The sequence below is a fragment of the Cyprinodon tularosa genome, unplaced genomic scaffold, assembly GCF_016077235.1.
Source record: "Cyprinodon tularosa strain WSP-4 unplaced genomic scaffold, ASM1607723v1 ctg5, whole genome shotgun sequence".
In the NCBI taxonomy this organism is placed as follows: Eukaryota; Metazoa; Chordata; class Actinopteri; order Cyprinodontiformes; family Cyprinodontidae; genus Cyprinodon; species Cyprinodon tularosa.
In genome coordinates this window covers 2,195,711-2,210,355 of record NW_024039229.1, presented here as the reverse complement: position 1 = coordinate 2,210,355, position 14,645 = coordinate 2,195,711, and the positions used below count along the sequence as shown (strand labels likewise).

General features: G+C 37.7%; 2 protein-coding genes across 2 annotated transcripts; both read left to right on the top strand.

Moving 5' to 3' along the window:
• Window positions 1–733: 733 nt before the first annotated feature.
• On the top strand, window positions 734–4,830 carry psmb9a (proteasome 20S subunit beta 9a). The gene is made up of 6 exons (XM_038302885.1): window positions 734–976; window positions 1,068–1,135; window positions 1,232–1,363; window positions 3,133–3,262; window positions 4,333–4,474; window positions 4,583–4,830. The coding sequence occupies exons 1-6, from the start codon at window positions 926–928 to the stop codon at window positions 4,708–4,710; spliced, it is 651 nt and encodes a 216-aa protein (XP_038158813.1). The 5' UTR covers window positions 734–925; the 3' UTR covers window positions 4,711–4,830.
• An 809-nt stretch (window positions 4,831–5,639) lies between these two features.
• tap2a (transporter associated with antigen processing, subunit type a) lies at window positions 5,640–14,085 on the top strand. Its single transcript, XM_038302907.1, has 11 exons — window positions 5,640–6,153; window positions 7,669–7,783; window positions 7,870–8,000; window positions 8,091–8,296; window positions 9,600–9,797; window positions 9,880–10,008; window positions 10,444–10,632; window positions 10,787–10,960; window positions 11,403–11,562; window positions 12,040–12,176; window positions 13,651–14,085. Exons 1-11 carry the CDS (start codon window positions 5,640–5,642, stop codon window positions 13,855–13,857), a joined length of 2,160 nt encoding a protein of 719 aa, XP_038158835.1. The 3' UTR covers window positions 13,858–14,085.
• The last annotated feature ends 560 nt before the right edge of the window (window positions 14,086–14,645 follow it).

Genomic DNA, 14,645 nt, shown 5'->3' with positions numbered 1-14,645 from the left:
TCCACTGGATACATAAAACTCAGCATACCGTCTCACTAACCAGCAGTCTACAGACTGACCAACTTCATCTATCTCCACCACCAGTTTCAGGCCTGGGGGGGTAACAGCCCTGTTCATTGGACCTGTTCATGCATATCTATCAAAATTCAGCGCTATGTTTCCTGCTGAGGTCTGAGCGCCAAAGACTAAGCAATTGTATCACTAAATTTCTTCTAATTGTCTTTCTCTTTGTTTGAGTTTTTCAGATTTAAATACATTTAATATCCTTAATAAACAAATGATCTCAAGCAAGAAAAGTATAAGTAAGTAAATTAAATTAATTGCTTTATATAGACAGGATGTAAAGTGTAATTATTTGTGGAATACTGTCCCAGTTCCAAAAAAATTATATCTTACTTGAAATGCATAAAGATGCAACAATGTCACACTTTTCCTAGAGGTAATGAAAACATATTTAAACATTTCAGAATTTGTTAAGTCTTAAATAGCACACACATATTTTTATTTAAGTTTAATAACTGATGTGTGGTTTATTGGAAGGGTGGCTTTTGGGTAAAATTCCTTAGATACAAATTTTATTAACAATCATTAAAAATAAATATTATATAATAATAAAAATCCACTATCAAAGTGTATTTTTTTTCCATAAACCATACAATAATGTAATGCAAACATAAAGCAGACTGGACAAACCTCACTGCAGAGGAGGAAGAGTTTAGGTTTCATTTTCGGTTTGCGTCAAAAAAAAAATGGAGTCTGATACCTGAGTCTAGAGGTGTCTGGATTCACTAAAGGCTTCGATAAACATTATTCTGCTAAAACTGAAGGATTATTGACCCGCTTGGAGCTGTTTGTTCCCCGCTGGTCTCTTTATCTGCTGTCAGGTTCCGTGTTTTATCTTCGCTGTCGTTAAAATCTTTCTGCCATGTTGGGAGAAGCTGAGCCGCAGTGGCTCAACGAGGAGGTGAAAACAGGAGTAAGTAAAATATTTTATATACTTTCTGGGATTATAATGTGCGATTCCTCTGCGATTGTTTTGCTAAAACTATTTAAAATTCTGTTTCCAGACAACTATAATTGCTGTAGAGTTTAATGGAGGGGTCGTGTTGGGGTCTGATTCCAGAGTATCTGCGGGGTAAGTTACCTGTGATACTATTATTATACCATTTTTACCCAAATTATGAATTTAGCTCTTAAGTGAAAATAATCTGAATACTCCCTCTGCTTCCAGGCAGTCAGTGGTTAACAGGGTGATGAATAAACTGTCTCCACTTCATGATAAGATCTACTGCGCTCTGTCTGGATCTGCAGCAGACGCTCAGACTATTGCTGAGATCGTGAACTACCAGCTGGATGTCCACAGGTGAGGTCAGGGGTCTGTAGCAGGTCTGCATCAGAGTGAAGACTAACAGAAATAAGATGCAATAACTTAGCAAGCTCTACAAAACAATATAGAAAATTTACAATGTTAATTACTAACCATACATGTTCAATACAAGCTTTCAGGTGAGGGCTCCATGGATGGATGCATGTGTTTTATTACAGGCATATGAAAAAGTTTGGGCACCCCTATTAATCTTAATTAGCTTTATTTCTAAATATTTGGGTGTTTGCAAAAGCTATTTCAGTTTGATATATTTAATAACTGATGGACACATTAATATTTTAGTATTGAATCAAGGTTTATTGGATTAACAGAAAAAGTGCAGTACGCATTAAAACAAAACTAGACAGGTGCAAAAACTTGGGTACCTTAATCATTTTATGGATTTGAATGCCCTTAACTACTTTTCACTGACTTACTGAAACAAAAATTTGGTTTGGTAACTTCATTAAGAGTTGAACTTCATATCCAGGTGTATCCAAACATGAGAAAATGTGTTTCAGGTGGCCCGTTGTAAGTTGATCTTCTGTTCTCGTCTGAAGATTCATCATGGGCACCTCAAAAGCAACTAGTCGTTCAGGGGAAGGATACAAAACGTTGTCTCAGAGATTTAAACTGTCAGTTTCCACTGTGAGGAACATAGTAAGTAAATGGAAGACCACAGGGACAGTTCTTGTTAAGCCCAGAAGTGGCAGGCCAAGAAAAATGTCAGAGAGGCAGAAAAGAAGAAGAATGGTGAGAATGTTCAAGGACAACCCACAGACCACCTCCAAAGACCTGCAGCATCATCTTGCTGCAGATTGTGTCACTGTGCATTGTTCAACAATTCGGCACGCTTTGCACAGGGAGAAGCTGTATGGGACAGTGATGCGACAAGAGGCCTTTTCTGCTAGCACGCCACAAACAGAATCGCTTGAGGTTTGCAAAAGTGCATTTGGACAAGCCAGCTTCATTTTGGAATAAGGTCCTGTGGACTTATGAGTCAAAGATCGAGTTGTTTGGTCATAAAAAAGGCATTGTGCATGGCGGCAAAAAAACACACCTGCCACCCACTGTAAAATTAGGTACAGGTTGCATCATGCTTTTGGGCTGTGTTGCCAATCCTGGCACTGGGAATCTTGTTAAAGTTGAGGGTCACATGGATTCCACTAAATATCAGCAGATTCTTGAGAATAATGTTCAAGAGTCAGTTACGAAGTTACACCGGGATGGATATTTCACTAAGACAATTATCCAAAACACTGCTCCAAATCTACTCAGGCATTCATGCAGAGGAACAATTCCAATGTTCTGGAATGTCCATCCCAATCCTCAGACCTGAATATCATTGAACATCTGTGGGATGATTTGAAGCAGGCGACTAGATGCTGTTGTTTTTGCTAAAGGAGGATCTCCTAAATATTAATTTCTCTTTTATGCTCAGCTGCCCATATTTTTGCACCTTTCAAATGTTGTTTTAGTGTATATTGCACATTTTCTGTTAGTCCACTAAATCTAGATAGATAGATAGATAGATAGATAGATAGATAGATAGATAGATAGATAGATAGATAGATAGATAGATAGATAGAGAGATAGATAGATAGATAGATAGATAGATAGATAGATAGATAGATAGATAGACAGACAGATATAAATAATATTTTTGAAAACATGAAAATAAATATTATAAACATCTGATTTGTTGGACAAATGTGTTTTACCAATAATATAACAATGTGTCTAAATATGATTATGTCTGTTATCAGTATGGAAATCGGTGAAGACCCACAGGTTCGATCAGCTGCCACTCTAGTGAAAAACATCTCATACAAGTATAAGGAGGAGCTGTCAGCACATCTTATTGTGGCGGGCTGGGACAGAAGAGGAGGAGGACAGGTTGGTGAAACTAAGGTGGTTTTTAAGATGAAGGAAAGCAGGAGAATAAAGCTAAAAAGTTAAATTAACTATGTAAGGTCACCCCAAACAAATATCCCTGGCTGTTGAGTTGAACTCAAGTTAAACGATGGTAACTCCTGTTATCAGCATATTAAGGTCTGATCCTTAGAGAATACAAATAAGGAGCGATAAATTAGATGGTAAAAAACAAAAAAAAACAAAAACTGTGAAAGTAAGCTTGTGATCAACCAACACAGAATCACTTTCCTACAGCAAGTGGGTCTGTGGTGGGTGATTGACAAATATTGCAGGTGCAAAAGATAAGACATGTAAGCCAGTTCACTTAAGCCTCATTTGATAAGCAAATGGTGGTTTAAATAACCTTAATTAACGGCACAATGAAGCACACAGTGTGGCAGAGCTGCTGCTGCAGACCAGAGCATCTTGACTGTCCCTTGTAGTTAGGGGTAATAATGAAAATGCTTATTGTAGTGGGAAAAAAGTATTCAACTATTCATCCTAGTTAAATAAACGGAGATCGATGGATTTCACTCAGTCGGCACAGTTATTAATATCTCTGCAAAGAGAGAACTTTCATCATTTAAAAATAACAATGGTGAATAGCTTTTATGGTGCACTTTGCATAGTTATCGCAATAAACTACAAGCAAAATATACAAAATACAAGAAGAATATGAAAATAGCAAAAATTAAATATTAAATATCAATCATAGAACCTGGAAAAACCCCATCTGACAGCCAAAGACAGATTTACTGCAGCCTACCCTCTAAATGGCTGGATTTACCTCGTTCAACTGCTCTTAACAGTCACTGGATATACTGAGAAGCACAGTAAACCTATAATAATTTAATAGAAAACAAGTGTACCTTCTACAAACCTGTCAAAAAATCCTTCAAGTCAGAGATGCTTACTTTCAGGAGCCCCCTATATGGAAGCAAACAAGTTTACACGTGTCTTATCACACAAACCTTTTGGAAATCAGGCTGTTAATGTTTCAGATATACCAACAGATTTTTCAGATCAATATTTTTTTCTCTTTGGGTTTGCAGGTTTTTGCAACCCTGAAAGGACTCCTGACCAGGCAGCCTTTTGCTGTTGGAGGCTCTGGAAGCTCCTATGTTTACGGATTTGTTGATGCTGAATATCGCAAAGGAATGACTAGAAAAGAGTCCCAGCAGTTTGTGGTTAACAGTAGGTGTATTTTCTATTTTTTCTGAAACCAAGAAATAAAAATTGTTCTACATTATGCCATGTTTATGTTTTTAAACACCAGGTTAACTGTCCTGTTCTTATTTCCAGCTCTGGCTTTGGCAATGAATCGAGACGGCTCCAGCGGAGGTGTAGCCTATTTGGTCACCATTGATGAACATGGAACAGAGGAGAATGTCATTCTCGGAAATGACCTTCCCACCTTCTTTGATCAGTGATATTTCTGTCATCTATCAGTTTTTTATTAAAGTGCAGGTTTCTGCTCTCTCCACTACTGGCTGTAAACCTGGAACCAACATACTTTTACCATGCTCAAATAAATGACATTTCTTTCAAAATCTCATAATCTCAGAATTATTTTAAAATATTTAGGCAGGTTTTGGCTTTTTTTTTCATAAAATCACCCTATTACATGAAGTCATAAAGGTTAATTACTTTGTTAAGAATTTGACAGGAATGACAGTTATGTTTATCCCACCAGCGGCCAAAATCATTTTTTTCCTGTGAGTAAATTACACATTTAATCTCAAATTAAGTCTGGTTTTAGGCTAAGTTATGTACACTCAGGAAGACAAATTTATGGCCTCTTCACTTCAATCGATAACATGAATGAAACTTATGAATATGAACACAACTGAAAGTTAAAGTTACTATGATGCTTGGAAATTATGTCTAAGGCTTGCGGACCAGCAGTTTTTACCAGTATTCTTTCTGCATTTAGTATGTTCTAAAACACAAAAGTCAAAGTTGCTGCCCTTCAGCAAAACCAGGATGTGCAAATTTTATTTTTGTGTTTAACTAACATTTAATTGAATCACTCAGCATTCATTTTTCTTTATTTCATGTTCTGTACTGAAATTATCAATGAGAGGATCATGGATGTAAACTTGGGGTTTGCAAAATATGCGTGTTATGTACTTTTATTTAAATTATAGGAATGTCCAATCATGGAATAGATTCACTGAATAGGAAATATAGAAAGATGTGACTTCTAGGATGATCTTTGGATTTAAAAGTAAAAAAAATATTGACCAATCTGCGCTTCAGGGAAACCCCTAAAATCGCCAGAAAATGAAACTGAAAGTGAGCTCTGAAAAAGGTTTCGTTAGAGCAGATCGGGTCATATGAGGATAAGTGCAGCTCAAACATGGCAGGGAAAGAAGCAGCAACAATTAACAAAGTCATCGCTCTGATTGTAGCTGTTTCTGTTGACCTTTCTTTATTTTACGCATCAGGATTTGCGGTGTTTCACCGCCTTTTGGGTGGTTTTGCGCTTCTGTGGATCTCTGCGGCTCTCCGATGGTCTGCAGTAACTGTTGTCAGTTTGCTGTTTCTGGGGGACCTGAAGCCGCTGCTGATCCGCTTTCTAACAGCCTACAGTCTGCTGCCAGCGGTGTTTGAGACCGGAACCAGGGTTCTGTACCGGGAGCAGAGCCAATGTGGACCAGGAGCGGATGTTCGCTGCTGGATGATGTTCGCTGGAGCCTCGCTGGGAGCTGCTCTGTTCTGGGAGATCACCATCCCGGACAGCCAGGAGGAGGCTGGGAGCAAACAGCAGAAACAGAGATCCAGGGTTCTGTTCATGAGGGTTGTCCGCCTCTACAGGCCTGATTATGCCCTGCTGTTAGGAGGATTGGTGTTCCTGTCACTGGCAGTAATCTGTAAGTAAACAGTAGCCTCTATTCCATTACAGGAAAAAGTGAGAGCATTTTATCATTTAGAAGTTTTAATGCATAAATAATAACTCAAAAGTCTTAATGGGGATGATCAATAGGCCTTAATAACCAATAAAAGCCGTTAATGTGGTTTGGGGTCTATCCATCCATCCCTCCATCCATTTTCTGACACTCTTAATCCCAAGTGGGGATTAGAGGGGTGCTGGTGCCTGTCTCCAGGCAGGGTACACCCTGGATAGCTAGTACATCTCAGGACAAACAACCATTAACGCACACACCCACACCTAAGGGGACTTTAGAGGAGCCAATTAACCTAACAGGTTAAAGGAATAGTACACCCAAAACATGATTAGCCTTCATTTTCTACTCACCCCCATACTGAACACCACCCTGGAGTACTTTTTTGATATCTCAAATGCATCTGGAGATCTGGGAGGCTTCTTGCTGTCTGCTGACATTCAAATAATGGAGGTTATGGCGCCCGAGGCAGAAAGGTCCATAAAAGTCCACAAAAAACGTGTCAATATTCCTCCATACTGCTCGTCCAATGTATTCCAAGTGTCCTGAGTTGGTAGCGTCCAGAATTTACTCGAAACGAAGTCATTTAGAATGTTTTTAGAGCATAAACAATAGTGTATAGGATTTCCTAAAAGCGCGCCCCTGCGAGCTCACGAGCCTACGGAAGCCGTGGCAGACCAAACCAGATGAAAGTGCGCATTCAGCTCGGCAAAGAACTCATGCTCTTCCTCAACACTGAAGTCCTCAGACATTTTTCTTTCGTTGTTTCTTTCTTTGCACAGGTAAACAGCACCTTTCTTCTTCTACGCTTGCATTATCAAGAGAAGACGCTGAATGCGCACTTTCATCTGGTTTGGTCTGCCGCAGTTTCCGTAGGCTCGTGAACTCGCAGGCGCGCTTTTAGGAAATCCTATACACTACTGTTTATGCTCTAAAAACATTCTAAATGACTTCGTTTCGAGTAAATTATGGACGCTACCAACTCAGGACACTTGGAATACATTGGACGAGCAGTATGGAGGAATATTGACACGTTTTTTGTGGACTTTTATGGACCTTTCTGCCTCGGGCGCCATAGACCTCCATTATTTGAATGTCAGCAGACAGCAAGAAGCCTCCCAGATCTCCAGATGCATTTGAGATATCAAAAAAGTACTCCAGAGTGTTGTTCAGCATGGGGGTGAGTAGAAAATGAAGGCTAATCATGTTTTGGGTGTACTATTCCTTTAATTAATTGGCTGTGTGGGGAAACCAGAGTACCAGGAGAGAACCCATGCATGCTCAGGGAGAAGATGCAAACAAACCAAACCATACAGAAAAACCCTGGGCCAGGAATCAAACCCAGAACCTTCTTGCTGCAAGGCAGCAGTGCTACCCGCAGGACCACTGAGCAGCCCCGTTTTGGTTGCTCAGTGTTCCTGTCAATCTGTTGGATTATTTTCATAATAGCACTGGGATGTCTCTGTCATCTTCTCTTCTCAGGTGAGATGTTCATCCCATTCTACACCGGCAGAGTCATTGACATCCTTGGCAGTCATTATCAGCAAACTGATTTCCTCACAGCTCTGCTCTTCATGGGTCTGTACTCTGTGGGAAGGTAGGGAGCATGAAGTTTGTCTTCCACAGGAATCCAATCTTGATGTTTATTTTTTTAATGAAAGCTCATTTCCTTCCTTTTTGTAGTTCTGTGAGTGCTGGCTGCAGAGGGGGCGTCTTACTTTGTGCCATCAGTTCGTTTACCTGCAGAATCAAAGTGATGCTCTTTGAGGCTCTGACCAAACAAGAGATTGGATTCTTTGAAACCATAAAGACAGGTAATGTATTAATAGGTGCTTTTGGTATAAACCTTGAGTAAAATAAATAGAATAGAATAAATAAAGGTAAATTTCATGTGTCTCATGAAGGTGAGATCACATCCAGGTTGTCTAAAGACACTACTCTGACGGGAAGAACCGTTTGTCTGAATGTCAACGTGCTGCTGAGGACATTTATCAAAACGATGGGCATGATCTCCCTGATGATGAGTTTGTCTTGGAAGCTCACATTCCTTGTTCTGATGGAGACGCCCATCACTGGCCTCATTCAGAACATCTATGACACACACTACCAGGTAACAGCATAATCATAAGGCCACAGACAGTTAGGCTCATAATCATCAACTGATTTAGAACCAAAATAATCTTTAAACTTTACAAAGAGTTTTGCTTTTGAGCGATTCCACCTTCTACCTTAAAGAGCCTGAGTCCATCCCAAATGAGAAAACATCAAAATCCTCATTAAAACATGCTAAAAGCTGGTCAGCAATTCTAAGAGTTTGATTGGTAATATGCCAATAAAGGTTGTTCTATTTATAATTAAAAATGGTGAGAATTAACTTCTCCAAGTCTGAGGCCATGGTTCTCAACCGGAAAAGGTGACCTGTCCCCTTCAGGTTGAAGGAGAGTTTCTACTTCAAGTGGTGGAGTTTAAATATCTCGGGGTCCTGTTCATGAGTGAGGGAAGGATGGAGCAGGAAATCGATAGGCAAATCACTGCGGTTGCTGCTATAATGCAGATGCTGCACCAGTCTGTCATTAAAAAGAGACAGCTGAGTGAAAAGGCAAAGCTCTCAATTTACTGGTTGGTGTATGTTCCTACCCTCACTTATGGTCATGAAATCTGGATTGTGACTGACAGAACGAGAGCAGGGTGGCTGGGCTCTCCCTTAGAGGAGCTCGGTCATCCAGGAGAGGCTTGGAGTTGAGCTGCTTCTCATCCACATCGAAAGGAGTCAGCTGTAGTGGTTTGTACACCTTTTCCAGATGCCCCCAGGCCGCCTCATTCAGCAGTTGCTTCAGTCCATCCCCCCGGGAGGAGATCCAGGGGAAAACTTAGGAAACCACGGAGGGACTATGTCTCTCTGCTGGCTTAGTCTTGGAAGAGGGATTCTGGGATTCTCTGCTCAGACTGATGCCCCTGTGACCTGGTCCTGTATAAAGTGAAAGACGATTAGTACGAGTATTAAAAAGGATATAGATGATTTAACATGCTATATTAGTTAAAGTATAAACTTTTAAAAAAGCAATCTTTTATATGGTGCTTCATCATCGTCTTTAGATTTTTGGGACATAAATGGGAAATTAATGTTTTTCTTAAATAATAAAAAAAAAAAATACATATTATTTTTCTCAGTAACATTGCATTATGCATTGTTACAATATGCAGATGTTGTGAATTGACACAAATCTAAATAATTAGTAAGTGTGGCATTTTTATTAAGTTGTCCTTCAATTATATATATATATATATATATATATATATATATATATATATATATATATATATATATATATATATATATATATATATATATATATTTATTTATTTATTTATTTTTTTTTATAGACAATTTTTTTTCTTTATTCTGTCCTCAGAGGTTGTCCCAGGAAATGCAGGACTCAATGGCTCATACAAATGATGCTGCCAATGAGGTTGTGTTCGGTATTCGTGTCGTCCGAAGTTTCAACACAGAAAAGCACGAAGCTGATCGATATGGTAAACGATTAATTGAAACACAGTCACTGAAGACTCGTCGTGACATTGTTGGTGCTATTTATCTGCTCGCACGGAGGGTAAGAAGTTTTTTTTCTGTATATTGGAATATCAGACAGCATCCAGTCTTCCTGATATATCCTATTGACTCTGTGTCTTTAGTTGACAGGTTTAGGAATGCAGGTGTTCATTTTATACTATGGCAGACTCTTCATCCAAATGGGTCAGATGACCACTGGAAACCTGGTTTCCTTCATCATCTACCAGTCAGACCTTGGAGACAACATCAGGGTAGGTGGTCCATTGGGGAAATTTGTGAATTCAAAATGTTTGTTTTAAGAAACTAATACTGATATTATATCCCACGTTATTATATATAACATTATATTATATTATATAACATTACATTTTAATTTCGTTCACCAAGTAACCATGAAAAACTTTTCCATTTAAATCGACATCTGCTTATGTGTAACAAACAACCATATGAACTATACTCTATACATGCATTCAATACATGGTTGGAACAGCTTTCTGAGTGCAGAGGATGCTTTAAACAAGGCTGTTTTTAGCTTGTATATATTCTGAAAGACCAAAGAATAAGCTTATAAAATTTCCAACAGACATTTTATCTCCTATAAGAAGCTTGGTGGGTTCATTGCATGGCTTTGAACCCCATCTCACTCCACTACCCTGGATTATCTCATAAAGTTCACTTTCTTCCAGACTCTTACATATATCTTCGGTGACATGCTGAACTCGGTGATGGCTGCTGGGAAAGTCTTTGAGTACATAGACCGAAAGCCTCAGATCAGCATGGATGGAAAAAGCAAACCAGAGCAGCTGGAAGGGCGTATCAGTTACTGTGAACTGAACTTTGCCTATCCTTCAAACCCTGAAAAAACGGTGCTGCAGGTGAGGGAAAAAAATCCTTTTTAAGCAAATTTTAATAAAAGCCGTTAGTGACAATAACACAGCCGATAAACATGGATGTTTAGAAGATCCAGTTGAGGCACAGATATTCTCTTCATAATATGTAATTCTCACATCTTTTTTTTTTTTGTCCTAGGATTTCAGTTTGGAGTTGAAGCCAGGTCAGGTGACCGCTCTGGTTGGTCCATCTGGAGAAGGAAAAAGCACTTGTGTGAGTCTCCTGCAGAGATTATATGAGCCTCAGGAAGGAGAAATCCTATTGGATGGAGAACCACTGAAATCCTACGACCATCATTTCTTCCACAGGAAGGTATTTTATAAATACGTTTCTTTATGCTCTCCCCCGCTGAGATCTTTGATATATTTCTGTAGTCTTGGACTTAGACAAACCTTTATGTCATATTGTATAAAGAGAGTGTAAACAAAACTCAATTTCAATACATACAGCTTTTCGACAGTGAATGAACAGCTTAGCAGTGAAAATGAACATTTCCATTTATAAAGTGCAGTGATTAAAATTTAAACAGTATGTAAACAGAGACATGGTGCAAAAGGCATTGATGTGGAAGGTTCAGAGCAGTGTAAAAATAAATGAATAGATTTGGTGAATTGAATTCTATCTTGAAGATTCAACATGCATTTCAAATATGATGTTTACAGTGTGATGCAGATTGCTCTGTTTTAAAAATAAAGATCATATTGAGGGAAAAAAGAGGTTTTCCAATAGAGTCTGATGAGACTTTGCGTGACAGATTGCAGTGGTGAGCCAGGAGCCCGTCCTCTTCTCTGGATCCATCAGAGACAACATCACCTACGGACTGACTGACTGCTCACAGGAGAGGATTGAGGAAGCAGCACGCAAAGCCAACGCCCATGACTTCATTAAAACACTGGAGAAAGGCTACGACACAGGTAAACCGGTTCGACACATCTCTGTTCCTTTTACATGACTGAATGAAAAAAGAAAACAAATGCTTTTATATTTAAGGGGTTATAAAAGTACAATTTTCTAAAAAATAAGGCTGGGCAAGTCTATTTATTTAGCATAATTGAGTAGAAAGACAATACAAAGTGCTTCACATGAATTAAACAATAAAAAAGAAAGAAAATAAAAGCAAAATAAAATAATGTTAAGTTAAAAAGCATGATAACAGAAGATGATAAGAAAAAATAAAACAGCTTGACCAAAACCACAAACTAATGATACATTAGTTAACAGTTTAACATTCATAGGCAGTTTTAAACAAATGGGGTTTTAACTTTATTAAAACTAAAGCTACTCACATATACATTGTTTTGGAGGGTTAATTATTTGTGTGCATCGTTAGGTGTTCAACATTAAACAGGTGACTCTGAGTTTTAACTTTAGCTTGTTGTTAATTTTTACAGAGGTAGGAGAGAGTGGAGGCCAGTTATCCAAGAGTGAGAGGCAGAGGATTGGGATCGCTCGAGCTCTGGTCAGAGAGCCGAAGATTGTCATTCTGGACGAAATAACCAGCTCCCTGGATGCTGAGAGTGAAAACAAGGTTTGTAGTAATTTGCAGAAATTTTATTTTCCCAGATGAACGTGTTGGTATTGATATTTCAAGAATTCAAGGAACTTTATTTTTTGTATATCCAACTATTTTCAACATGCTTATGGAGAAACAAACTATCTCAGGTCATGCATAAATATACATAAACAAAAAAAAAAAATGTCCAATAGTATAAATAGTTGGTATTTAAAGATAAAAAAATTAATCTAGAGCAATCAACAGATTGATAAATTAGCTAAATATTGGTCAATTGGATCTCTATTGTGAATGCTCAATTACAATGAGAAGTTAGCATACAGACAAGGTAAGAATAAATTATAACATTGAATAGAATAGAATAGAGTAGAATAAAATAGAATAACATAGAAAATCCCTTTATTGTCCCACAATGGGGAAATTCTTGTGTTCACAGCAGCAAAAAGATTATAGAAAGAAATGGTCACATAAATGTTGACCTTAGAAAAAAATGAGTAACATAATAGTGAAGAGTTAGAAGATAGAAAATAAAATACTGTTCTGTAAAGTTTTTTAAAAATATGAAACTCTTCATCTAGAGAATAAATAACCAATATACAGCTATGGACATTTTTACAGTAATGGATATTTGAAAATAGCAGCAACAACAGAGATGTTTAAAATGACAGCAGCATGTTATTTAACTGACTAACTGTGCAAAAGCAGCCTGAAAGTAGCAACTTATTGAGGTTGTTGAGAACAGTGGTGGTTATAAAGTCTTCCAGCTGCTGGGAGGAAGGATCTGTGATAACGCTCCCTGGTGCATTTATTGTGCAGCAGTCTGTCACTAAAGGAGCTCTCCAGTCCTGCAACGCCTCAATGCATGGGGTGGGAAACATTATCAAACAGAGATGTTCATTTAGTTAGGATCCTTTTGTTTCCCACCTCCTGCACTGAGTCCAGATTGCAGGTTTATATATATATATATATATATATATATATATATATATATATATATATATATATATATATATATATATATATATATATATATATATATATATATATATATTTTTTTTTTTTTATATTGTTTTACCATCTGAAAAAATGTTTAATCATAAAATCTGTAGTTGTTCTGGATTTTCAGATTTCAGAATCACTAAAGAGGCAATGAACAACTATTCCAGCACAAACTACCTTTGTTACGCCTAACCATTTATAGACTCATTGCATCTCTGTTTAGATACAAAGAAATAACATATTTCCATTAACTTTGAATAAATATAATACAGGATTATTTGTTTGCCTACTGGTTTTGTAAATGGAATTTTCCATGTTGGAAAACCTTTATTCTGGGCTTATCTTCATTGGTTTTGTGTATTATGAACCTGTGACGTAATTTGTTATTATTTTGGATGAAAAAACAAAATTAAATGTTTCTAAAATGCTCTTGATGAAAAACAAGCAGACATTTCACAACAAAACAGTTCATTTGTCATGAACTCTGCAGGTTCTTCAGGGCCTGGCAAGCTGCCCCAACCAGACCCTGCTGGTGATCGCTCACAGGCTGAAGACCATTGAGAAGGCGGATCAGATTGTTGTGGTCAGAGGAGGTCAGGTTGAGGAGAAAGGGACTCACCAGGAGCTGATGGATCTGCAGGGGAGTTACCATAAACTGAGGAATGAGCTGTTTGAGGATGTTGACTCCCCACAGTGAACAACTTAAAGTCATCTGTACCCAAACTGTTTCCTGTTGTAAAGAGAAAAAATGTTTTCTATTCCTGCCGTCTCAGATATTTGTAAATTATAAATTCTGATAGTTTTGTACAGATATAAACACATTTTTAAAGCTTTTATTTGTATTTATTTCAAGGCTAATTGGTGTAATTATGAAATGAAAATATGTTCAATCAGATTAACCCTCGTTATGTAATTTTCTGATTGATGACCTGGAGAAATGATTGACCCAACAGGTAAATGTTGCTATAGACATTAACTTTTAATAAAAAAGAAAAAGGTTGCTTTGAGATTTCTTATGTCAAAAAAAGGATTTGCAAAATCCACAGTATTATACTCTTTAATTATGACTAGAGAGATGAACTTTGGGCAGCATTTTATTCATTTAATTCACTAAAAAGGAAAACCACAAAAATTTAAAAAATCGAAATAATATGAAATATACTAAAACATCCATCCAGCTGTGCGTGTTTGAAATAGGAAGTAATGGGCCGATAAGGGACAGAAAGCAGCCCTGGTGGAATCCTAACTGCCCGGGAAATATGAGTCCACTTTGTGTGGTTATAGTCTTGCTCCAGGTATGAAAGCAATAGAAAACTCAGAAACCATGGAAATATCTACACTGTACAAAGAAACAGATATATTTTCTCTTATATACATTAAATATGGCAATCATACTTTGATTTTATGAATTCTGTAACGGTCAGAATCTACTCCATTTACTCATAAATACAGTTAGGCCACCGGTTCTTTATATCCCTGGGAGAA